At 48.5% G+C, this 25297-nt stretch overlaps 1 protein-coding gene across 1 annotated transcript in view; it reads left to right on the top strand.

Moving 5' to 3' along the window:
• LOC106597444 (threonylcarbamoyladenosine tRNA methylthiotransferase-like) overlaps positions 1 to 25297 on the top strand; it is a 797175-nt gene that overhangs the window by 210243 nt on the left and 561635 nt on the right. The window contains 2 exon segments of the mRNA XM_045696608.1: positions 1608 to 1656; positions 15845 to 15965. Coding sequence (XP_045552564.1) covers positions 1608 to 1656; positions 15845 to 15965 — 170 coding nt within the window.

Here is a 25297-nt window from a genome sequence, read left to right as displayed (position 1 = left end):
TATAGTGGAGCATCCGAAAGGGTAGCAGTGCATTCTATACACACACACACACACACACACACACACACACACACACACACACACACACACACACACACAGAGAGAGAGAAACAAACTCTGCTAGTCCCAGGCCCTCTGCCTCTCTCCCGCTGCTCAGAGTGGACACAGATTGCTGTCCCATTAGGAGCAAATTGATTTTCATTTCCGTGCTTATCATGCATATAACTGCTGCGAGACGGGAGAGGCCTCGGATGTGTCCCAAATGCCACTCTGTTCCCTATTGTTGTAAGGTCTGTTATTGTTCTATAAAGGGAATAGAGTGCCATTTGGGATGGGGGGGGGCGTAGTGCTTGTTTGTCCCATCCATCCTCCAGGCGGTACCCTCTGCCCCGCTGCACTCTGCCCAGGGATGGGAGGGGGTAATGGGGCTCCAGGCCCATCGAGGCCTGGGGGTGGGCCCTGGACGGGAGCGGAGGCCTGCTAGCCTCAGCGATTTAACTAAGGGTTGCAGCAGGGCACAATTGATACACATTTCCTTTTAATAGGTAAGATTTTACAATCTCTGGTTCCCCAGGCAGAAATAACACAGTGGAGAAGGGGAAACTGCGGGAGGGAAAAATGGAGGGAGATTGGCTCATGCAGAAATAACACAACAGAGGAGAGGAGAGGGGGAAACGGAGGGTGGAAAAGGAGCAAAACGGAGCAAGAAATTGGTCTGCATAAAATCTTTTCTCTCTTTCGGGGCATCGTTCTCAGTCCAGACCCCTGGTCCTCCTGTTTATCAGTAGAAGATTGATTCACCACAGAGCTGTGACTGATTGTTGTTGGATGTAGTTTTAGCTCTGTGCCACACTGTGTTTATGTTGTACTGTTTCAGAGTCACCGTTGTTTTGTTTGTGATTTGGGGTTGATGGTGTTTCCTGCAGTTATGAGTTTAGGAATGAAATGTAAAACAGCACCAGGCAAGGCCAACAGAGTCTAAATGAGTTGTGTGCATAGAATGAGAATCTGGGTTTACCTTGCTGTTATTCACATGGAAATGTTTCAAATCGCTGTTGAGCTGTGGTTCCCTAGTGGTAGAGAGGGGAGACGGGTTAGTAGAGAGGGGAGACGGGTTAGTAGAGAGGGGAGACGGGTTAGTAGAGAGGGGAGACGGGTAAGTAGAGAGGGGAGACGGGTTAGTAGAGAGGGGAGACGGGTTAGTAGAGAGGGGAGACGGGTTAGTAGAGAGGGGAGACGGGTTAGTAGAGAGGGGAGACGGGTTAGTAGAGAGGGGAGACGGGTTAGTAGTCTACACCTGTTGTTTACAAAGCATTTCACTGTTCGTCTACACCTGTTGTTTACAAAGCATGTGGCAAATAAGATTTGATTTTAGATTTGTGTGTTTTATCCACCATGTTCACTCTCTCTGTGTCTCTCTCTCTCTGTCTCTCTCTCTCTCTCTGTGTCTCTCTCTCTCTCTGTGTCTCTCTCTCTCTCTCTGTGTCTCGCTCTCTCTCTGTGTCTCTCTCTCTGTGTCTCTCGCTCTGTGTCTCTCTCTCTCTCTGTGTCTCTCTCTCTCTGTGTCTCTCTGTGTGTTTTCTAACCCTGTCCTCTGTGTGTTCCAGGTCCAGCAGATTGACCGTGTGGTGGAGGTGGTGGACGAGGCTGTTAAAGGTGAGACATATAACCGTCACGTATCCCTGGACCTTCCAGGGTTTCTTACCATGTTATTATAGCATGATGTTTTCATGCTATTATCCTGTTAGTCTCATACCACAGCGCTTTACCTGGCCAGTACCTGACCTTGTTTGTGGAAAGGCTTTACAGGAAGCATCAGTTGAACTGAACAATGGACAGTCATTAACATCAGATGCCACTGTAGAACCAGACCTCCTTCAGTCTAGGACATTTATCTGTCTATAATTAAAATACATTGTCAAATTTCCCTTTCCAATGTTTTATTTTTGTTTTATTTCACCTTTATTTAACCAGGTAGGCCAGTTGAGAACATTTACAACTGCGACCTGGCCAAGATAAAGCAAAGCAGTGCGACACAAACAACAACACAGAGTTACACATAAACAAACGTACAGTCAATAACACAATAGAAAATTAAAATAGAAAGATGTATGTACAGTGTGTAAATGTAGAAGAGTAGGGAGGTAGACAATAAATAGGCCCTAGAGGTGAAAATAATTACAATTTAACATTAATACTGGAGTGATAGATGTGCAGATAGAGATACTGGGGTGCAAAAGAGCAAGAGTGTAAGTAACAATATGGGGATGAGGTAGTTGGGTGTACTATTTACAGATTGGCTATGTACAGGTACAGTGATCGGTAAGCTGCTCTGACAGCTGATGCTTAAAGTTAGAGAGGGAGATATGAGTCTCCAGCTTCAGAGATTTTTGCAATTCGTTCCAGTCATTGGCAGCAGAGAACTGGAAGGAAAGGTGGCCAAAGGAGGAATTGGCTTTGGGGGTGACCAGAGAGATATACCTGCTGGAGCGTGTGCTACGGGTAGGTGTTGCTATGGTGACCAGTGAGCTGAGATAAGGCGGGGCTTTACCTAGCAAAGACTTATAGATGACCTGGAGCCAGTGGGTTTGGCGACGATTATGAAGCGAGGACCAGCCAACGAGATGTGTCGCAGTGGTGTGTAGTATATGGATCTTTGGTGACAAAACGGATGGCACTGTGATAGACTGCATTCAATTTATTGAGTAGAGTGTTGGAGGCTATTTTGTAAATGACATCGCAGAAGTCGAGGATCGGTAAGATGGTCAGCTTTACGCGGGTATGTTTGGCAACATGAGTGAAGGAGGCTTTGTTGCGAAATAGGAAGCTGATTCTAGATTTAACTTTGGATTGGAGATGCTTGATGTGAGTCTGGAAGGAGAGTTTACAGTCTAACCAGACACCCAGGTATTTGTAGTTGTCCACATATTCTAAGTCAGAGCCGTCCAGAGTAGTGATGCTGGACGGGCGGGCAGGTGCAGGCAGCGATCGATTGAAGAGCATGCATTTAGTTTTACTTGTATTTAAGAGCAGTTGGAGGCCACGGAAGGAGAGTTGTATGGCATTGAAGCTCGTCTGGAGGGTTGTTAACACAGTGTCCAAAGAAGGGCCAGAAGTATACAGAATGGTGTCGTCTGCGTAGAGGTGGATCAGAGAGTCACCAGCAGCAAGAGCAACATCATCGATGTATACAGAGAAGAATTGAACCCTGTGGACACCCCCATAGAGACTGCCAGAGGCCTGGACAACAGGCCATCCGATTTGACAAACTGAACTCTGTCTGAGAAGTAGTTGGTGAACCAGGCGAGGCAATTATTTGAGAAACCAAGGCTGTTGAGTCTGCCGATAAGAATACGGTGATTGACAGAGTCGAAAGCCTTGGCCAGGTCGATGAAGACTGCTGCACAGTAATGTCTTCTATCGATGGCGGTTATGATATCGTTTAGGACCTTGAGCGTGGCTGAGGTGCACCCATGACCAGCTCTGAAACATAGTGGAGGAGGTACGGTGGGATTCCAAATGGTCGGTGATCTGTTTATTAAGGGTGGATATCGGTCTATAACAGTTTGGGTCTAGAGTGTCTCCCCCTTTGAAGAGGGGGATGACCGTGGCAGCTTTCCAATCTTTTGGGATCTCAGACGACACGAAAGAGGTTGAACAGGCTAGTAATAGGGGTTGCAACAATTTCAGAGGGGATAGTTTTAGATCCAGAATGTCTAGCCCGGCTGATTTGTAGGGATCCAGATTTTGCAGCTCTTCACCCGAACGTCAGCTGTCTGGATTTGGGTGAAGGAGAAGCGGGGGGTAAGTTGCTGCAGGGGGGTGCTGAGATGGATTTGGGTGAAGGAGAAGCGGGGGGGTAAGTTGCTGCAGGGGGTGCTGAGATGGATTTGGGTGAAGGAGAAGCGGGGGGGGGTAAGTTGATGCAGGGGGTGCTGAGATGGATTTGGGTGAAGGAGAAGCGGGGGGTAAGTTGCTGCAGGGGGTGCTGAGATGGATTTGGGTGAAGGAGAAGCGGGGGGGTAAGTTGCTGCAGGGGGTGCTGAGATGTTGTCAGGGTAGCCAGGTGGAACGCGTGGCCAGACGTGGAAAAATGCTGATTGAAATGATCGATGTCAGTCATTCATCACTGTAAACCGCCTGGGCTTGATTTATTTCATTCTGTTTTCATCCTGACCCGACGCTCAGTGGCTTAGTATCTGACAGAGAGAGATAATAATTACCACAGTGATGTGATGTCTGGACAGGAGCTGTTATCAGTCTCTCCTCTCTCTCCTTCTCCTCTTTCCTCTCTTCCTCTCTCTCCTCTTTCCTCTCTTCCTCTCTCTCCTCACCTCCTCCCTTCCTCTCTCTCCTCTCCCCCCTCCTAGACTCTGGCTGTACCACTAGATGAACCAGGCTAGACTCTGGCTGTACCACTAGATGAACCAGGCTAGACTCTGGCTGTACCACTAGATGAACCAGGCTAGACTCTGGCTGTAGAGGAGGGGAAGATCAATGAGCATCTGAGGCCCTCTACCACCTGAGAGGAGATGATTGTTTATCAAGGCTGACCTTCAGCTCTGCTAGCTCCCTGGTACTGGTAGTGGTACTGGTAGTGTACTGGTAGTGGTACTGGTAGTGATACTGGTAGTGGTAGTGATACTGGTAGTGATACTGGTAGTGGTACTGGTTGTGATACTGGTAGTGGTAGTGGTACTGGTAGTGATACTGGTATTGGTAGTGGTATTGCTAGTGGTACTGGCAGTGATACTGGTAGTGATAGTGGTATTGGTACTGGTAGTGATAGTGGTACTGGTAGTGGTAGTGATACTGGTAGTGGTACTAGTAGTGGTACTGGTAGTGGGTACTGGTAGTGGTACTAGTAGTGGTAGTGGTACTGGTACTGGTAGTGATACTGGTAGTGGGTACTGGTATTGGTAGTGGTATTGGTACTGGTACTGGTAGTGATACTGGTAGTGGTACTGTATTGGTGCTGATACTGGTAGTGGTAGTGGTACTGGTACTGGTAGTGGAATTGGTACTGGTAGTGATACTGGTAGTGATACTGGTAGTGGTACTGGTAGTGGTAGTGGTAGTGGTACTGGTAGTGATACTGGTAGTGGTACTGGTAGTGATAGTGGTATTGGTAGTGGTATTGGTGCTGATACTGGTAGTGGTACTAGTAGTGGTACTGGTAGTTGTATTGGTAGTGGTTAGTGGTACTGGTAGTGATACTGGTATTGGTAGTTATAGTGGTACTGGTAGTGGTTGTGGGACTGGTAGTGATACTGGTAGTGGTATTGGTAGTGGTAGTGGTACTGGTAGTGGTACTAGTAGTGGTACTGGTAGTGGTACTGGTAGTGGTAGTGGTACTGGTAGTGGTACGGTTACTGAGAGAGGCAGACAGGGAACACGAACACCAGAGGAACTTTAAATGGGTGTTATCTGTTGTTTTTCTCTCCCTCTCACGTTCTTTCTCCCGTTCTCTTTCCCTTTCCGTATGTCTCTTCCCCCCTTTTTGTCCCTCTCTCCCCTCTCGATCTCCCTCCTCTCCCCTCTCGATCTCCCTCCTCTCCCTCTCCATCTATTCCTCTTCGGCATGCGGCGGGAGTGAAGGAGGTTAGCTCGCAGAAAGGAAATGATTCCCCAGCTCGCTGCATCGTTACTGTTTTCATTACAGCACGTCAAAAAGCGTCTGTCTCAGCTTTCAAACCCGTTGACCTAGAGGTATGTATGTTGGAAAGTAAATCCAGCTCGTAATCCGAGAGGATTGTGCCCTCTGAGTGATGATTTTATTGGCCTTTTGGAATGATGCGTCCTGAGAATGCCGGCCCAGACCTGGAGGACTGAAGGAGTGACAATAGCTTGTTCCGTCTCCAGCTGTCTCCCATCCAGCTTGTCTGGTGACACAATGGAACCAATGGAGATCAGTCCCAACAGTGACAATTTGGTGTCATCTGGCCTTACAGGCAGGTTCAATCACTTGTTCAAAGGGGAAATAAATAAACATAAATATGGGTTGTATTTACAGTGGTGTTTGTTCTTCACTGGTTGCCCTTTTCTAGTGGCAACAGGTCAGAAATCTTGCTGCTGTGAGGCACGTGCTGTAAGGTATGTGCTGGTGCTCACTGCTCAGTCTCCCACTGTGTTCTTTCTGCTAAAACACTTGACATGTTCCTGGACCAGCCTGCGGGTGACTTATCCACCTTTCCCCTATCAAGTTTACCAGACTGTAACACCATGAAAGAGAGTTAAACCTCCCTGTCTCCAACAGAGCAGGTCCAGGGGAGTTAAACCTTAAACCTCCCTGTCTCCAACAGAGCAGGTCCAGGGGAGTTAAACCTCCCTGTCTCCAACAGAGCAGGTCCAGGGGAGTTAAACCTTAAACCTCCCTGTCTCCAACAGAGCAGGTCCAGAGGAGTTAAACCTCCCTGTCTCCAACAGAGCAGGTCCAGAGGAGTTAAACCTCCCTGTCTCCAACAGAGCAGGTCCAGGGGAGTTAAACCTCCCTGTCTCCAACAGAGCAGGTCCAGGGGAGTTAAACCTCCCTGTCTCCAACAGAGCAGGTCCAGGGGAGTTAAACCTCCCTGTCTCCAACAGAGCAGGTCCAGAGGAGTTAAACCTCCCTGTCTCCAACAGAGCAGGTCCAGAGGAGTTAAACCTCCCTGTCTCCAACAGAGCAGGTCCAGGGGAGTTAAACCTCCCTGTCTCCAACAGAGCAGGTCCAGAGGAGTTAAACCTCCCTGTCTCCAACAGAGCAGGTCCAGGGGAGTTAAACCTCCCTGTCTCCAACAGAGCAGGTCCAGGGGAGTTAAACCTCCCTGTCTCCAACAGAGCAGGTCCAGAGGAGTTAAACCTCCCTGTCTCCAACAGAGCAGGTCCAGGGGAGTTAAACCTCCCTGCCTCCAACAGAGCAGGTCCAGAGGAGTTAAACCTCCCTGTCTCCAACAGAGCAGGTCCAGAGGAGTTAAACCTCCCTGTCTCCAACAGAGCAGGTCCAGAGGAGTTAAACCTCCCTGCCTCCAACAGAGCAGGTCCAGAGGAGTTAAACCTCCCTGCCTCCAACAGAGCAGGTCCAGAGGAGTTAAACCTCCCTGTCTCCAACAGAGCAGGTCCAGAGGAGTTAAACCTCCCTGTCTCCAACAGAGCAGGTCCAGAGGAGTTAAACCTCCCTGTCTCCAACAGAGCAGGTCCAGAGGAGTTAAACCTCCCTGTCTCCAACAGAGCAGGTCCAGGGGAGTTAAACCTCCCTGTCTCCAACAGAGCAGGTCCAGAGGAGTTAAACCTCCCTGTCTCCAACAGAGCAGGTCCAGAGGAGTTAAACCTCCCTGTCTCCAACAGAGCAGGTCCAGAGGAGTTAAACCTCCCTGTCTCCAACAGAGCAGGTCCAGGGGAGTTAAACCTCCCTGTCTCCAACAGAGCAGGTCCAGGGGAGTTAAACCTCCCTGTCTCCAACAGAGCAGGTCCAGAGGAGTTAAACCTCCCTGTCTCCAACAGAGCAGGTCCAGGGAGTTAAACCTTAAACCTCCCTGTCTCCAACAGAGCAGGTCCAGAGGAGTTAAACCTCCCTGTCTCCAACAGAGCAGGTCCAGAGGAGTTAAACCTCCCTGCCTCCAACAGAGCAGGTCCAGGGGAGTTAAACCTTAAACCTCCCTGTCTCCAACAGAGCAGGTCCAGAGGAGTTAAACCTCCCTGTCTCCAACAGAGCAGGTCCAGAGGAGTTAAACCTCCCTGTCTCCAACAGAGCAGGTCCAGAGGGAGTTAAACCTCCCTGTCTCCAACAGAGCAGGTCCAGAGGAGTTAAACCTCCCTGTCTCCAACAGAGCAGGTCCAGGGAAGTTAAACCTTAAACCTCCCGGTCTCCAACAGAGCAGGTCCAGGGGAGTTAAACCTCCCTGCCTCCAACAGAGCAGGTCCAGAGGAGTTAAACCTCCCTGTCTCCAACAGAGCAGGTCCAGAGGAGTTAAACCTCCCTGCCTCCAACAGAGCAGGTCCAGAGGAGTTAAACCTCCCTGTCTCCAACAGAGCAGGTCCAGGGGAGTTAAACCTCCCTGTCTCCAACAGAGCAGGTCCAGGGGAGTTAAACCTCCCTGTCTCCAACAGAGCAGGTCCAGAGGAACAAGACATTGTTTAAAAACACCTTGACTGCTGTCCACTGTCTTTGTGTGAAGGTTGCTCTCTGCAGACCCGCTCTCAGAAATAAAATATCAAATTGAACAAAGAGATTGAAAAACAGCAACAATGATTTCTTGGACTCTGAAGCTACAGCAGCGCTTCACTTTCTCAAGTGGACTTTGTCTTTCTTTTGTCTTGTTGTGGTAAAGTTCTCAGTGCCCTGACTTGGAAGTGATATTATTTAAAATGGTACACTAGGTAATGCCCTATTTTCAAGAGAGTCTGAAATAAACGGGAACATTCTGAACTTTTCCTTGCTGCATTATGGTGGTCCCGGAATTATAGTGGGCCCGGCATTATAGTGGGCCCGGCATTATGGGGGGCCTGGCATTTTAGGGGCCCGGCATTATGGGGGCCATCAAATAGCTTAGACTAAGTGTTATGAGGAAGTCCCCTATCCCCCGGCCCTTAGCAACAGAGAGGGAACGGAGGAGGAGGAACCAGTGCAGTCTGTTGGTTATGATAATGCGTCGTTATACTGTATCTACAAACACAGTATCATCATATCTACAGTGAGAGAAAAAGTATTTGATCCCCTGCTGATTTTGTACGTTTGCCCACTGACAAAGAAATGATCAGTCTATAATTTTAATGGTAGGTTTATTTCAACAGTGAGAGACAGAATAACAACAAAACAATCCAGAAAAACCCATGTCAAAAATGTTATAAAATGATTTGCATTTTAATGAGGGAAATAAGTATTTGACCCCTCTTCAAAACATGACTTAGTACTTGGTGGCAAAACACTTGTTGGCAATCACAGAGGTCAGACATTTCTTGTAGTTGGCCACCAGGTTTGCACACATCTCAGGAGGGATTTTGTCCCACTCCTCTTTGCAGATCTTCTCCAAGTCATTAAGGTTTCGAGGCTGATGTTTGGCAACTCGAACCTTCAGCTCCCTCCACAGATTTTCTATGGGATTAAGGTCTGGAGACTGGCTAGGCCACTCCAGGACCTTAATGTGCTTCTTCTTGAGCCACTCCTTTGTTGCCTTGGCCGTGTGTTTTGGGTCATCGTCATGCTGGAATACCCATCCACGACCCATTTTCAATGCCCTGGCAGAGGGAAGGAGGTTCTCACCCAAGGTTTGACGGTACATGGCCCCGTCCATCGTCCCTTTGATGCGGTGAAGTTGTCCTGTCCCCTTAGCAGAAAAACACCCCCAAAGCATAATGTTTCCACCTCCATGTTTGACGGTGGGGATGGTGTTCTTGGGGTCATAGGCAGCATTCCTCCTCCTCCAAACACGGTGAGTTGAGTTGATGCCAAAGAGCTCCATTTTTGTCTCATCTGACCACAACACTTTCACCCAGTTGTCCTCTGAATCATTCAGATGTTCATTGGCAAACTTCATATGACCTTTTCTACACCTGGGGAAACTCTTTGATGTGCTTTGTCTTTGTGCACACCTGCCATCCCTCCCTCCATCCCCCTCCCTCCAGTACCTCCCTCCCTCCCTCCTGTACCTCCATCCCTCCCTCCAGTACCTCCCTCCCTCCCTCCATCCATCCCCCTCCCTCCAGTACCTCCCTCCCTCCCTCCAGGACCTCCATCCCTCCCTCCAGTACCTCCCTCCCTCCATCCATCCCCCTCCCTCCAGTACCTCCCTCCCTCCCTCCATCCATCCCCCCTCCCTCCAGTACCTCCCTCCCTCCCTCCAGGACCTCCATCCCTCCCTCCAGTACCTCCCTCCCTCCATCCATCCCCCTCCCTCCAGTACCTCCCTCCCTCCCTCCAGTACCTCCATCCCTCCCTCCAGTACCTCCCTCCCTCCCTCCAGTACCTCCATCCCACCCTCCAGTACCTCCAGTACCTCCCTCCCTCCAGTACCTCCCTCCCTCCCTCCCTCCAGTACCTCCCTCCCTCCCTCCCTCCAGTACCTCCCTCCCTCCCTCCAGTACCTCCATCATCCCTCCAGACCTCCCTCCCTCCCTCCCTCCAGTACCTCCCTCCAGTACCTCCATCCATCCCTCCAGTACCTCCCTCCCCTCCCTCCAGTACCTCCCTCCCTCCCTCCCTCCAGTACCTCCATCCATCCCTCCAGTACCTCCCCTCCCTCCAGTACCTCCCTCCCTCCCTCCAGTACCTCCATCCATCCCTCCAGTACCTCCCTCCCTCCAGTACCTCCCTCCCTCCCTCCAGTACCTCCCTCCCTCCCTCCAGTACCTCCCTCCCTCCCTCCAGTACCTCCCTCCCTCCCTCCAGTACCTCCATCCATCCCTCCCTCCAGTACCTCCCTCCCTCCCTCCAGTACCTCCATCCATCCCTCCAGTACCTCCCTCCCTCCCTCCCTCCCTCCAGTACCTCCATCCATCCCTCCAGTACCTCCCTCCCTCCCTCCAGTACCTCCCTCCCTCCCTCCTCCAGTACCTCCATCCATCCCTCCAGTACTTCCTCCCTCCCTCCCTCCAGTACCTCCTCCCTCCCTCCCTCCCTCCCTCCCTCCAGTTACACTGGGTATATCTGTAGTCCTGGAGTGTTTCATCTCAAAACGCCGTTCTCACCCCCTCTCTTTCTCTCTCTACCTCTCTCTACCTCTCTCTACCTCTCTCTACCCTCTCTCTACCTTCTCTCTACCTCTCTCTCTACCTCTCTCTCTACCTCTCTCTCTACCTCTCTCTCTACCTCTCTCTCTACCTCTCTCTCTACCTCTCTCTACCTCTCTCTACCTCTCTCTCTAACTCTCTCTCTACCTCTCTCTACCTCTCTCTCTACCCTCTCTCTACCTCTCTCTCTACCTCTCTCTACCTCTCTCTCTACCTCTCTCTCTACCTCTCTCTCTACCTCTCTACCTCTTTCTCTCTACCCTCTCTCTACCTCTCTCTCTACTCTCTACCTCTTTCTCTCTCTCTCTACCTCTCTCTCTACCTCTCTCTCTACCTCTCTCTACCTCTTTCTCTCTACCTCTCTCTACCTCTCTCTCTACCTCTCTCTACCTCTCTCTACCTCTCTCTTTCTCTCTACCTCTCTCTTTCTCTCTACCTCTCTTTCTCTCTACCTCTCTTTCTCTCTTTCTCTCTACCTCTCTCTTTCTCTCTACCTCTTTCTCTCTCTACCTCTCTCTACCTCTCTCTTTCTCTCTTTCTCTCTTTCTCTCTTTCTCTCTACCTCTCTCTTTCTCTCTACCTCTTTCTCTCTTTCCCTCTACCTCTACCTCTCTTTACCTCTCTCTACCTCTCTCTAACTCTCTCTACCTCTCTTTCTCTCTTTCTCTCTACCTCTCTCTTTCTCTCTACCTCTTTCTCTCTTTCTCTCTACCTCTACCTCTCTCTACCTCTCTCTAACTCTCTCTACCTCTCTCTACATCTCTCTTCTTCTCTACGTCTCAGTAAATAGTTGATAAAGCACTGAGAGAACAGTCATCTATGTTGATGTATTTGTGTTGAGCTGCATGTCTCCCACCTCATCAGAGAGGAGTCCTGTGGCCCTATTCTCTAGGTAGTGTGGACCTAAACATCTCCCCACATTATTCTCTAGGTAGTGTGGACCTAAACATCTCCCCACATTATACTCTAGGTAGTGTGGACCTAAACATCTCCCCACATTATACTCTAGGTAGTGTGGACCTAAACATCTCCCCACATTATACTCTAGGTAGTGTGGACCTAAACATCTCCCCACATTATACTCTAGGTAGTGTGGACCTAAACATCTCACCCACATTATACTCTAGGTAGTGTGGACCTAAACATCTCCCCACATTGTACTCTAGGTAGTGTGGACCTAAACATCTCCCCACATTATACTCTAGGTAGTGTGGACCTAAACATCCCCCCACATTATACTCTAGGTAGTGTGGACCTAAACATCTCCCCACATTATACTCTAGGTAGTGTGGACCTAAACATCTCCCCACATTATACTCTAGGTAGTGTGGACCTAAACATCTCTCCACATTATACTTATTACACAAGTCATGTCCTTGTAAATCAATGAAGGGAATTGAACAAGTGCTAACTTGGGGACCAGAAAGGGTAGAGAATTGGGATTCGGTCAATGATGAATCGTCCCCTGTTGCTTCCCATCCCATGATGCTCTCTGTCCAGGAAGTGTTTTGTACCCTCAGTATTGGAATATTAGGAGCACGCATCAGAGACTCTCTCTGTCTCTATCTCTCTCTGTCTCTCTCTCTGTGTCTCGCTCTCTCTGTGTCTCTGTCTCTATCTCTCTCTGTCTCTCTCTATGTGTCTCGCTCTCTCTGTCTCTCTCTCTGTGTCTCTCTCTCTCTGTGTCTCTCTCTCTCTGTGTCTCTCTCTGTGTCTCTCTCTCTGTCTCTCTCTGTCTCTCTCTCTGTGTCTCTCTCTGTGTCTCTGTCTCTATCTCTCTCTGTCTCTCTCTCTATCTCTGTCTCTCTCTCTGTGTCTCTCTCTGTGTCTCTGTCTCTATCTCTCTCTGTCTCTCTCTCTATCTCTGTCTCTCTCTCTGTGTCTCGCTCTCTCTGTGTCTCTATCTCTCTCTGTCTCTCTCTGTGTGTCTCTGTCTCTATCTCTCTCTGTCTCTCTCTCTATCTCTCTCTGTCTCTCTCTCTGTGTCTCGCTCTCTCTGTGTCTGTCTCTCTATCTCTCTCTGTATCTGTGTCTCTGTGTGACTTTGTGTCTCTCTCTGTCTCGCTCTCTCTCTCTGTGTCTCTCTGTCTGTAGATTGTCTCTCTCTGTCTCTCTGATCAATGTCTGTGGTCTCTGCCCTGTCTTCTCCGTGAGCCCAGGCCGCTGTATGTTCAGGAATAGATGGAAATACTTCAGGATCGCTAGCTAATACATACAGCATTATCTAGCCTATAGCATTACTAATACATACAGCATTATCTAGCCTATAGCATTACTAATACATACAGCATTATCTAGCCTATAGCATTACTAATACATACATCATTACCTAGCCTATAGCATTACTAATACATACAGCATTATCTAGCCTATAGCATTACTAATACATACATCATTACCTAGCCTATAGCATTACTAATACATACAGCATTATCTAGCCTATAGCATTACTAATACATACAGCATTATCTAGCCTATAGCATTACTAATACATACAGCATTATCTAGCCTATAGCATTACTAATACATACAGCATTATCTAGCCTATAGCATTACTAATACATACATTTACATTTACATACATCATTAGCTAGCCTATAGCATTACTAATACATACATTTACATTTACATACAGCATTAGCTAGCCTATAGCATTACTAATACATACAGCATTATCTAGCCTATAGCATTACTAATACATACAGCATTATCTAGCCTATAGCATTACTAATACATACATTTACATTTACATACATCATTAGCTAGCCTATTGCATTACTAATACATACATTTACATTTACATACAGCATTAGCTAGCCTATAGCATTACTAATACATACATTTACATTTACATACAGCATTAGCTAGCCTATAGCATTACTAATACATACATTTACATTTACATACAGCATTAGCTAGCCTATAGCATTACTAATACATACATTTACATTTACATACACCATTAGCTAGCCTATAGCATTACTAATACATACATTTACATTTACATACAGCATTAGCTAGCCTATAGCATTACTAAAGCGACTTCCAGTTTGCGGGGTTAGGCTGGTTTAGGCAGGATAAGCTGCTATTGAGAAGTATGCTGAAATAATTATTTTATTTGGAAAAGCAGGCTCCTGATGTCCCAAGTGTTTAAATGTTAGCTTTTTCTTTGTCCCTTAAATATATATTTTTAATATATATATTTACAATTTACACCCACAGTACAGAGCACCAGAGACCTTTGTTCCCATCAATTTACGCGTCTCACCTGCTCTGCAACAATCATTACATTTTTCATATGATTTTAATTACATGCTGTTGAAAAGAGATATCGTTAAAAAAGCCGCAATTTAATGAAATACATCTTTCCATTTGTCATTGTGAGCAGCTTTGTCCTTCTTACCGTGAGATTGTCTGAATGAGAAATTATGAGACAGATAAATAACTCCACCCCTCCATCTCTCCGTTTCTCTACCCCTCCATCCCTCTGTTTCTCTACTCCTCCATCCCTCCGTTTCTCTACCCCTCCATCTCTCCGTTTCTCTACCCCTCCATCCCTCCATTTCTCCACCCCTCCATCCCTCCGTTTCTCTACTCCTCCATCCCTCCGTTTCTCTACTCCTCCATCCCTCCGTTTCTCTACTCCTCCATCCCTCCATTTCTCTACCCCTCCATCCCTCTGTTTCTCTACTCCTCCATCCCTCTGTTTCTCTACCCCTCCATTTCTCCACCCCTCCATCCCTCCGTTTCTCTACTCCTCCATCCCTCCGTTTCTCTACTCCTCCATCCCTCTGTTTCTCTACCCCTCCATCCCTCCATTTCTCCATCCCTCCATCTCACCCAGGGGTCTTATCACCTGTCTTTTGTCCTGTAACAGTGGACATCATCGGTCTTTTGTCCTGTAACAGTGGACATCATCGGTCTTTTGTCCTGTAACAGTGGACATCACCTGTCTTTTGTCCTGTAACAGTGGACATCACCTGTCTTTTGTCCTGTAACAGTGGACATCACCTGTCTTTTGTCCTGTAACAGTGGACATCACCTGTCTTTTGTCCTGTAACAGTGGACATCACCTGTCTTTTGTCCTGTAACAGTGGACATCACCTGTCTTTTGTCCTGTAACAGTGGACATCACCTGTCTTTTGTCCTGTAACAGTGGATATCACCTGTCTTTTGTCCTGTAACAGTGGACATCATCGGTCTTTTGTCCTGTAACAGTGGACATCATCTGTCTTTTGTCCTGTAACAGTGGACATCATCGGTCTTTTGTCCTGTAACAGTGGACATCATCTGTCTTTTGTCCTGTAACAGTGGACATCATCGGTCTTTTGTCCTGTAACAGTGGACATCATCTGTCTTTTGTCCTGTAACAGTGGACATCACCTGTCTTTTGTCCTGTAACAGTGGACATCATCGGTCTTTTGTCCTGTAACAGTGGACATCATCTGTCTTTTGTCCTGTAACAGTGGACATCACCTGTCTTTTGTCCTGTAACAGTGGACATCACCTGTCTTTTGTCCTGTAACAGTGGACATCACCTGTCTTTTGTCCTGTAACAGTGGACATCATTGGTCTTTTGTCCTGTAACAGTGGACATCATCTGTCTTTTGTCCTGTAACAGTGGACATCACCTGTCTTTTGTCCTGTAACAGTGGACATCACCTGTCTTTTGTCCTGTAACAGTGGACATCAATGGAAATCATAACCCTGTGTGTCTCTGTGTGTCTCTGTGTTCTTCCTATAGCCTATAATGTAGTATTTCTGTGTGTTATGTGTGAAGGTCACTCGGTGTCCTGACTAGTATTTCTGTGTGTTATGTGTGAAGGTCACTCGGTGTCCTGACTAGTATTTCTGTGTGTTATGTGTGAAGGTCACTCGGTGTCCTGACTAGTATTTCTGTGTGTTATGTGTGAAGGTCACTCGGTGTCCTGACTAGTATTTCTGTGTGTTATGTGTGAAGGTCACTCGGTGTCCTGACTAGTATTTCTGTGTGTTATGTGTGAAGGTCACTCGGTGTCCTGACTAGTATTTCTGTGTGTTATGTGTGAAGGTCACACGGTGTCCTGACTAGTATTTCTGTGTGTTATGTGTGAAGGTCACTCGGTGTCCTGACTAGTATTTCTGTGTGTTATGTGTGAAGGTCACTCAGTGCGTCTGCTGGGGCAGAAGAAGGACAACGGGAAGCGTCTCGGCGGAGCCAGACTGGATCTGCCCAAGATTAGAAAGAACCCTCTGATAGAGATCATTTCAATCAATACAGGGTAAGCTACACACACAACACACACACACACACACACACACACACACACACACACACACACACACACACACACACACACACACACACACACACACACAGGTAGCCGACGACAAACGGGGGGAGGCCAGAGGTAGCTAGCTAGACCAGTGTCTGGCCTCATCGCTCAGACCAGTGACTGGCTGGCCTCATCGCTCAGACCAGTGTCTGGCCTCATCGCTCAGACCAGTGACTGGCTGGCCTCATCACTCAGACCAGTGACTGGCTGGCCTCATCGCTCAGACCAGTGTCTGGCTGGCCTCATCGCTCAGACCAGTGACTGGCTGGCCTCATCACTCAGACCAGTGACTGGCTGGCCTCATCACTCAGACCAGTGTCTGGCTGGCCTCATCGCTCAGACCAGTGACTGGCTGGCCTCATCGCTCAGACCAGTGTCTGGCTGGCCTCATCACTCAGACCAGTGTCTGGCCTCATCGCTCAGACCAGTGTCTGGCTGGCCTCATCGCTCAGACCAGTGTCTGGCCTCATCGCTCAGACCAGTGACTGGCTGGCCTCATCGCTCAGACCAGTGTCTGGCTGGCCTCATCACTCAGACCAGTGACTGGCTGGCCTCATCACTCAGACCAGTGTCTGGCTGGCCTCATCGCTCAGACCAGTGGCTGGCTGGCCTCATCGCTCAGACCAGTGTCTGGCTGGCCTCATCGCTCAGACCAGTGACTGGCTGGCCTCATCGCTCAGACCAGTGTCTGGCCTCATCGCTCAGACCAGTGTCTGGCTGGCCTCATCGCTCAGACCAGTGACTGGCTGGCCTCATCGCTCAGACCAGTGTCTGGCTGGCCTCATCGCTCAGACCAGTGTCTGGCTGGCCTCATCGCTCAGACCAGTGGCTGGCTGGCCTCATCGCTCAGACCAGTGTCTGGCTGGCCTCATCACTCAGACCAGTGTCTGGCTGGCCTCATCGCTCAGACCAGTGACTGGCTGGCCTCATCGCTCAGACCAGTGGCTGGCTGGCCTCATCGCTCAGACCAGTGGCTGGCTGGCCTCATCGCTCAGACCAGTGGCTTGGCTGGCCTCATCGCTCAGACCAGTGTCTGGCTGGCCTCATCGCTCAGACCAGTGACTGGCTGGCCTCACCGCTCAGACCAGTGTCTGGCTGGCCTCATCGCTCAGACCAGTGTCTGGCTGGCCTCATCGCTCAGACCAGTGTCGTGGCTGGCCTCATCGCTCAGACCAGTGGCTGGCTGGCCTCATCGCTCAGACCAGTGGCTGGCTGGCCTCATCGCTCAGACCAGTGACTGGCTGGCCTCATCGCTCAGCACCAGTGACTGGCTGGCCTCATCGCTCAGACCAGTGACTGGCTGGCCTCATCGCTCAGACCAGTGTCTGGCTGGCCTCATCGCTCAGACCAGTGACTGGCTGGCCTCATCGCTCAGACTAGGGGTGGACACTTGAAATGGAAGACTTCCTCATGGCAACAGAGAGGGGGTTTCCACATTTCCTTGACAACAACAATCACAATGACCTGTTCATTGAATGGTACTGTTGCCCAATACCTACGTGACCTACCTACCTGCCTGGTCATTTTCCAGAGCAGCCAGTAAAACTGCAGTCTCAGGTTAACTGACGTAGTCTCAATACATTGTTAAGATCTGAGGAATTCAGGGACTCAGATTCACAGACACACATGAGTTCAAGGGAGAGAGAGAGACATCGTTACGACTCTGCACCGTTAGGACTCTGCACCGTTAGGACTCTGCACCGTTAGGACTCTGCACCTTTAGGGCTCTCGACCGTTAGGACTCTGCACCGTTAGGACTCTGCACCGTTAGGACTCTGAACCGTTAGGACTCTGTACCGCTAGGACTCTGTACCGTTAGGACTCTGAACCGTTACGACTCTGCACCGTTAGGACTCTGCACCGTTAGGACTCTGTGCCGTTAGGACTCTGCACCGTTAGGACTCTGCACCGTTAGGACTCTGTACCGTTAGGACTCTGCACCGTTAGGACTCTGTACCGTTAGGACTCTGCACCGTTAGGACTCTGCACCGTTAGGACTCTGTACCGTTAGGACTCTGCACCGTTAGGACTCTGTACCGTTAGGGCTCTGCACCGTTAGGACTCTGCACCGTTAGGACTCTGCACCGTTAGGACTCTGCACCGTTAGGACTCTGTACCGTTAGGGCTCTGTACCGTTAGGACTCTGAACCGTTAGGACTCTGTACCGTTAGGACTCTGTACCGTTAGGACTCTGTACCGTTAGGACTCTGCACCGTTAGGACTCTGCACCGTTAGGACTCTGCACCGTTAGGACTCTGCACCGTTAGGACTCTGTACCGTTAGGACTCTGTACCCCACCATAACCCTGGCTCTCTTGTACCCCGCCATAACCCTGGCTCTCTTGTACCCCGCCATAACCCTGGCTCTCTTGTACCCCGCCATAACCCTGGCTCTCTTGTACCCCGCCATAACCCTGGCTCTCTTGTACCCCGCCATAACCCTGGCTCTCTTGTACCCCGCCATAACCCTGGCTCTCTTGTACCCCGCCATAACCCTGGCTCTCTTGTACCCCGCCATAACCCTGGCTCTCTTGTACCCCGCCATAACCCTGGCTCTCTTGTACCCCGCCATAACCCTGGCTCTCTTGTACCCCGCCATAACCCTGGCTCTCTTGTACCCCGCCATAACCCTGGCTCTCTTGTACCCCGCCATAACCCTGGCTCTCTTGTACCCCGCCATAACCCTGGCTCTCTTGTACCCCACCATAACCCTGGCTCTCTTGTACCCCACCATAACCCTGGCTAAGTGTTATTCATCTCATGAAACCTTGATGTGGTTTTCTGTTTGAATACAGAGGAATCCCATTAGGGTTGATGTACAGGCCTTCTGACCCAGTAGAACACACATCCATCTGCAAAACAAACCCATTTTATCCTCTAACACTCCCACAGTCCTGTATAACTAACCTTCTGGGGACGCACAATTCAGTCCCATTCAAAATCCTGTTTACCCTAACCTTAACCCCAAATCTAAACCTAACCTTAACCCCAAATCTAAACCTAACCTTACCCCGAAATCTAAACCTAACCTTAACCCCAAATCTAAACCTAACCTTAACCCGAAATCTAAACCTAACCTTAACCCGAAATCTAAACCTAACCTTACCCCGAAATCTAAACCTAACCTTAACCCGAAATCTAAACCTAACCTTAACCCCAAATCTAAACCTAACCTTAACCCCAAATCTAAACCTAACCTTAACCCCAAATCTAAACCTAACCTTAACCCCAAATCTAAACCTAACCTTAACCCCAAATCTAAACCTAACCTTAACCCCAAATCTAAACCTAACCTTAACCCGAAATCTAAACCTAACCTTAACCCGAAATCTAAACCTAACCTTAACCTGAAATCTAAACCTAACCTTAACCCGAAATCTAAACCTAACCTTAACCCCAAATCCCCTATAAATAACATTTCACCTTGTGGTCCCCACAAGTATAGTTGAACACGTCCACAGACAGACAGACAGACAGACACACACACACACACCACACCACACCACAGATTAGGTGAGATTGATGCAAGGAAAAGCCCAGAGGGGTGCAGAAGGTGTTTTGATGTTTCCAGAGGAGGAAAGCAACCAGGGGTCCCACATGACAGCGCTGAGCTGCAGCATCACGCCGTGTCGGTTGGGTGGGAGGCAGAATGAAATTGAATTCTCAGGAGATGTTGAATATTTGATAAGTGAGTGAGCGGTAGGTGGGTTTAGAAAACAGGTTCACCTCACCCCTCCCTTCCTGCAGCTTGAACAGGATTCATTTTACAGCCTCCCTCCCTCCTCCCCGTCTCCCCCTGTTTTATGGTGTTTACAGAGCTACCTTCCTCCTCACATGGTTTCTAACATCAATGGGGTTAATGTTTAATGGGAAAGGCTAATTTCATCAGTTTGAATCAGGAAGGGCCTGTTGTAATTCCTCTCAGGGAATTACCTCAAGACCTGGGTTTATCTGTTTTATTTATGCTTTATGTGAAAGGGTGCTTACACACACACAACACACACACACACACACACACACACACACACACACACACACACACACACACACAGTTCCGACCCACTCAGTGGAGGTCAGAATCTGCTGTTTGTGGACAGCCAGAGCAGAGAGAGAAGCCTGTATGTTGTGTGTGGTGTAAAGAACAGCCTGTTAAACCTCTGCTTCCTGTCCAGAGCTCTGACCTTTGACCCCCTAGGTGAGTCAGAGGAATCTACTGCATGTCTCTCTGTAGGGAAACAGTGGTGCCTTGTCATTGGGCAGACCAACACATGTTCTCTTAACCAGCCTCTGCTCAACCCTGCCTACTGATTGGAGCCTGGGGTACAATAACAGGCAGACAGGCAGGCAGCCAGACATTGAGAGAATAGGCTGGACAGTGTCCTCTCTGCAGGGCCCCTGTTCTAGACTGGGGACTATCCTCTCTGCAGGGCCCCTGTTCTAGACTGGGGACTCTCCTCTCTGCAGGGCCCCTGTTCTAGACTGGGGACTCTCCTCTCTGCAGGGCCCCTGTTCTAGACTGGGGACTCTCCTCTCTGCAGGGCCCCTGTTCTAGACTGGGGACTATCCTCTCTGCAGGGCCCCTGTAGGGTTGTGTGTGTTTCTACATCCTGTGTGTGGTATTGGTATGTCCTCTCCCTGCTGTAATGGCGGCGGGCCACAGCAGGTTGCAGGACAGATATGGGGTCGTAAGCATAAAACCATCACTGATCTCTGGAGCCCAGTTTTACCACCCTGCTGCCTTGTGTTGGTGTTCCAGACCTGGATGTTACCCTCTGCAGCCCTCTGAGGATCTATGTCTTTGAACCTCAACTGGTCTCCTCGGCCATGGTCCAAAATTGCACCCTAATCCCTATATTGTGCACTTATTTTGGCTCACCCTATGGGCCCTCGTCAGAAATAGTGCACTGTAAAGGGAATAGGGTGCCATTTTGGACGTAACCCTCATCCTCTCCTCTGACCAGGGCCCATCCGTCCTCTCCTCTGACCAGGGCCCATCCGTCCTCTCCTCTGACCAGGGCCCATCCATCCACACCTCTGTTCACTGACCTTCTGTAATTTCCAACTACAGAGGGATCTATGAAAGATATGGAGCTAGAGGGAGGAGCTGTGAGACGAGGAGGGAGGAGCTATGAGACGAGGAGGGAGGAGCTATGAGAGACGAGCTATGAGAGACGAGGAGGGAGGAGCTATGAGGGACGAGGAGGGAGGAGCTATGAGAGACGAGGAGGGGAGGAGCTATGAGAGACGGGGAGGGAGGAGCTATGAGAGACGGGGAGGGAGGAGCTATGAGAGACGAGGAGGGAGGAGCTATGAGAGACGGGGAGGGAGGAGCTATGAGAGACGAGGAGGGAGGAGCTATGAGAGACGAGGAGGGAGGAGCTATGAGGGAGGAGCTATGAGAGACGAGGAGGGAGGAGCTATGAGAGACGAGGAGGGAGGAGCTATGAGAGACGAGGAGGGAGGAGCTATGATAGACGAGGAGGGAGGAGCTATGAGAGAGGGGAGAGAGGAGGAACTAGAATGTTTTTACTGGCAGCCCTCAGTGGGACAGAAGGATTCCCTGTCTGTAATAAGACTGCATGGAGAGAGTAAAACAGTGTTCACATTTATCCAGTTAAACACCCTGCCACGACTCTTACTGGTGCTGGAGGTAGCCTATTGGTTGATAAATAAGGTAGATGAGTAGTTAGCGTACTGAACAGGGTCTTGGAGGTGCTCTATATGGTTGTTTTTAAATTAAATGTAACCGATGAGTAGTTAGGGTACTGAACAGTGGTCTGGAGGTAGCCTATTGGTGGTGATAAATAACGGTAGATGTGTAGGTAGCTGGTAATGAACAGGGTCTGGAGGTAGCCTATTGTGATAAATAAGGTAGATGAGTAGTTAGGGTACTGAACAGGGTCTGGAGGTAACCTATTGGTTGATAAATAAGGTAGATGGTAGGTGGGTAATGACAGGGTCTGGAGGTAGTCTATACTATCTGGTTGATAAATAATAGATGAGTGTAGGGTCCTGAACCGGGTCTGTAGATACTTATCTAAGGGTTGATAAACAAGGGTTCTGGGTAGTCTGTGTATCTAAGGGTTGATAGAACAGGTTCTGGGTAGTTCACCTTGTATCTAAGGGTTGATAAACAAGGTTCTCGAGTGAGTGTAGGTACTAAAAACAAGGGTTTGGGTCGCTATTGGTTGATAAACAAGGTTCTGGGTAGAGTGTTTAAGGGTTGATAAACAAGGTTCTGGGTAGTCGTGTATCTATATGAGGGTTTGATAAACAAGGTTCTCCTGGGTAGTTAATGGGTTGATAAACAAGGTTTCCTGGGTAGTATTCTGTATCGGGGTTGATAAACAAGGTCTGGGTAGTAGCACTGAACAGGGTCTGGAGTAAGAGCCTATTGGTTGATAAATAAGGTAGATGGAGTAGTTAGGGTGCTGAACAGGGTCTGGAGGTAGCCTATTGTTGATAAATAAGGTAGATGAGTAGTTAGGGTACTGAACAGGGTCTGGGAGGTAGCCTATTGGTTGATAAATAAGGTAGATGAGTAGTTAGGGTACTGAACAGGGTCTGGAGGTAACCTATTGATAGATAAATAAGGTAGATGAGTAGTTAGGGTACTGAACAGGGTCTGGAGGTAGCCTATTGGTTGATAAATAAGGTAGATCGAGTAGTTAGGTACTGAACGAGGGTCTGGAGGTAGCCCATTGGTTGATAAATAAGGTAGATGAGTAGTTAGGGTACTGAACAGGGTCTGGAGGTAACCTATTGGTTGATAAATAAGGTAGATGAGTAGTTAGGTACTGAACAGGGTCTGGAGGTAGCCTATTGGTTGATAAATAAGGTAGATGAGTAGTTAGGGTACTGAACAGGGTCTGGAGGTAGCCTATTGGTTGATAAATAAGGTAGATGAGTGGTTAGGTACTGAACAGGTCTGGAGGTAGCCCTATTGGTTGATAAATAAGGTAGATGAGTAGTTAGGGTACTGAACAGGAGTCTGGAGGTAGCCTATTGGTTGATAAATAAGGTAGATGAGTAGTTAGGGTACTGAACAGGGTCTAGTCTCTGTGGATGTCTTTCTATATGGGTTGTTTTTTAAATTAAATGTAACCTTTATTTAACTAGGCAAGTCAGTTAAGAACAAATTCTTATTTACAATGATGGCCTACCCCGGCCAAACCCGGATGATGCTGGGCCAATTGTGCGCCGCCCTATGGGACTCCCAATCACGGTCGGTTGTGATACAGCCTGGAATCGAACCAGGGTGTCTGTAGTGCCGCCTCTTGCACTGAGATGCAGTGCTTTAGACCACTGTGCCACTCACCACTCTAATTTTACTGTCTCTGTGATATGTATCTAAAGGTTGATAAACAAGGTTCTGGGTAATCAGTGTCTGGTGAATCTAAGGGTTGATAAACAAGGTTCTGGGTAGTCAGTGTATCTAAGGGTTGATAAACAAGGTTCTGGGTAGTCTGTGTATCTAGGGTGAAAAAGTTCTGTAGTGGTATCTAAGGGTTGATAAACAAGGTTCTGGGTAGTCAGTGTATCTAAGGGTTGATAAACAAGGTTCTGGGTAGTCTGTGTATCTAAGGGTTGATAAACAAGGTTCTGGGTAGTCTGTGTATCTAAGGGTTGATAAACAAGGTTCTGGGTAGTCTGTGTATCTAAGGGTTGATAAACAAGGTTCTGGGTAATCAGGTGTCTGTGGTGTAGCTAAGGGTTGATAAACAAGGTTCTGGGTAGTCTGTGTATCTAAGGGTTGATAAACAAGGTTCTGGGTAATCAGTGTCTGTGGTGTAGCTAAAGGTTGATAAACAAGGCTGATGTGTAATTGACAGTACTAGATGTTCTAGTCTCCTGGTGTGTGTGATTAATGAGTAAGACGGAGCAGTTTAAGGGCTCCTAGCATACAGAGGGACGATGTCATAAACCCTAAAGGTTCCAGAATTCTGGTGAGAAATGGCAGCCATATTGGTCAGGGAGAAATCCAAACCAGTCTAAGTGGAATGGATGTCAGTAGAGACTGTGAGTGCTATTTGATATGATACTAGACCAGTATGACTAGTCTACATCCTGTCATCAGCTGCTGTCAGCCGGTGTATGGCTGTGGGTCGACTGCATCTGTTTGAATGGAATGTTGTCACATCGGCAGTTAATTAGAAAATGTAATGGAATCATTCCTCTAAAACTGGCTTGCTAGCTAGCTAGTGCAGATACAATCTTCAAATTCTTTATTTTACATTATCTTATCACAGCACTGCAAAACCATGGTTTACTAACTCCCTGACCAACATGGCTGACTTTTATCCTGTCATAAGAAGGTTCATGACCAATCTAGTATTATAACTTGTATGGTTCTTAAAAATATATATATATCTATATATAATATTTCACCTTTATTTAACCAGGTAGGCCAGTTGAGAACAAGTTCTCATTTACAACTGCGACCTGGACAAGATAAAGCAAAGCAGTGCGACACAAACAACAACACAGAGTTACACATGGAATAAACAAACATACAGTCAATAACACAATAGAAAAAGTCTATATACAATGTGTGCAAATGTAGTAAGGTTAGGGAGGTAAGGCAATAAATAGGCCACAGTGACAAAACAATTACAATATAGCAATTAAACACTGGAATGGTAGATGTGCAGAAGATGAATGTGCAAGTAGAGATACTGGAGTGCAAAGGAGCAAGATAAATAAATAAATAACAGCATGGTGATGAGCTAGTTTCTTCCTGTGTGTTTCTGTGATCGTTAGTCAGTGTGTTCTCTAAGGGTTCTGCTCAGTGGACGACCTCAGATTAGGCTAAAACACATTCAGTTAGTTAAACATTAAGCTCCAGACACAAACATCACAGTGTAAACATTGTCTAGTGCAGACAGGCAGTGTTGCCAGGTGCACGGGGTTTGTGTGTACCAGCCATCCAGCCAGTGTGTGTGTCTGCATTGAGTGGAGTCCCCTCATGGATACCTGGAGAGACAAGGTTCCTCCGTCTCTGTGTCTGACGGCTGGCAGACCTACCCCAGAGCCTACCCCAGGGACCTACCCCGGAGACCTACCCCAGAGACCTACCCCGGAGACCTACCCAGGGACCTACCCCAGAGACCTACCCCAGAGACCTACCCCAGGGACCTACCCCGGACCCCAGAGACCTACCCCGGAGACCTACCCCAGAGACCTACCCCAGAGACCTACCCCAGGGTCCTACCCCAGAGACCTACCCCAGAGACCTACCCCGGAGACCTACCCCGGAGACCTACCCCGGAGACCTACCCC

Source organism: Salmo salar, chromosome ssa02 (assembly GCF_905237065.1).
Source record: "Salmo salar chromosome ssa02, Ssal_v3.1, whole genome shotgun sequence".
NCBI classification, from domain to species: domain Eukaryota; kingdom Metazoa; phylum Chordata; class Actinopteri; order Salmoniformes; family Salmonidae; genus Salmo; species Salmo salar.
The sequence above is the reverse complement of the archived record's forward strand: the minus strand, read 5'-3'. Positions and strand labels throughout refer to the sequence as shown.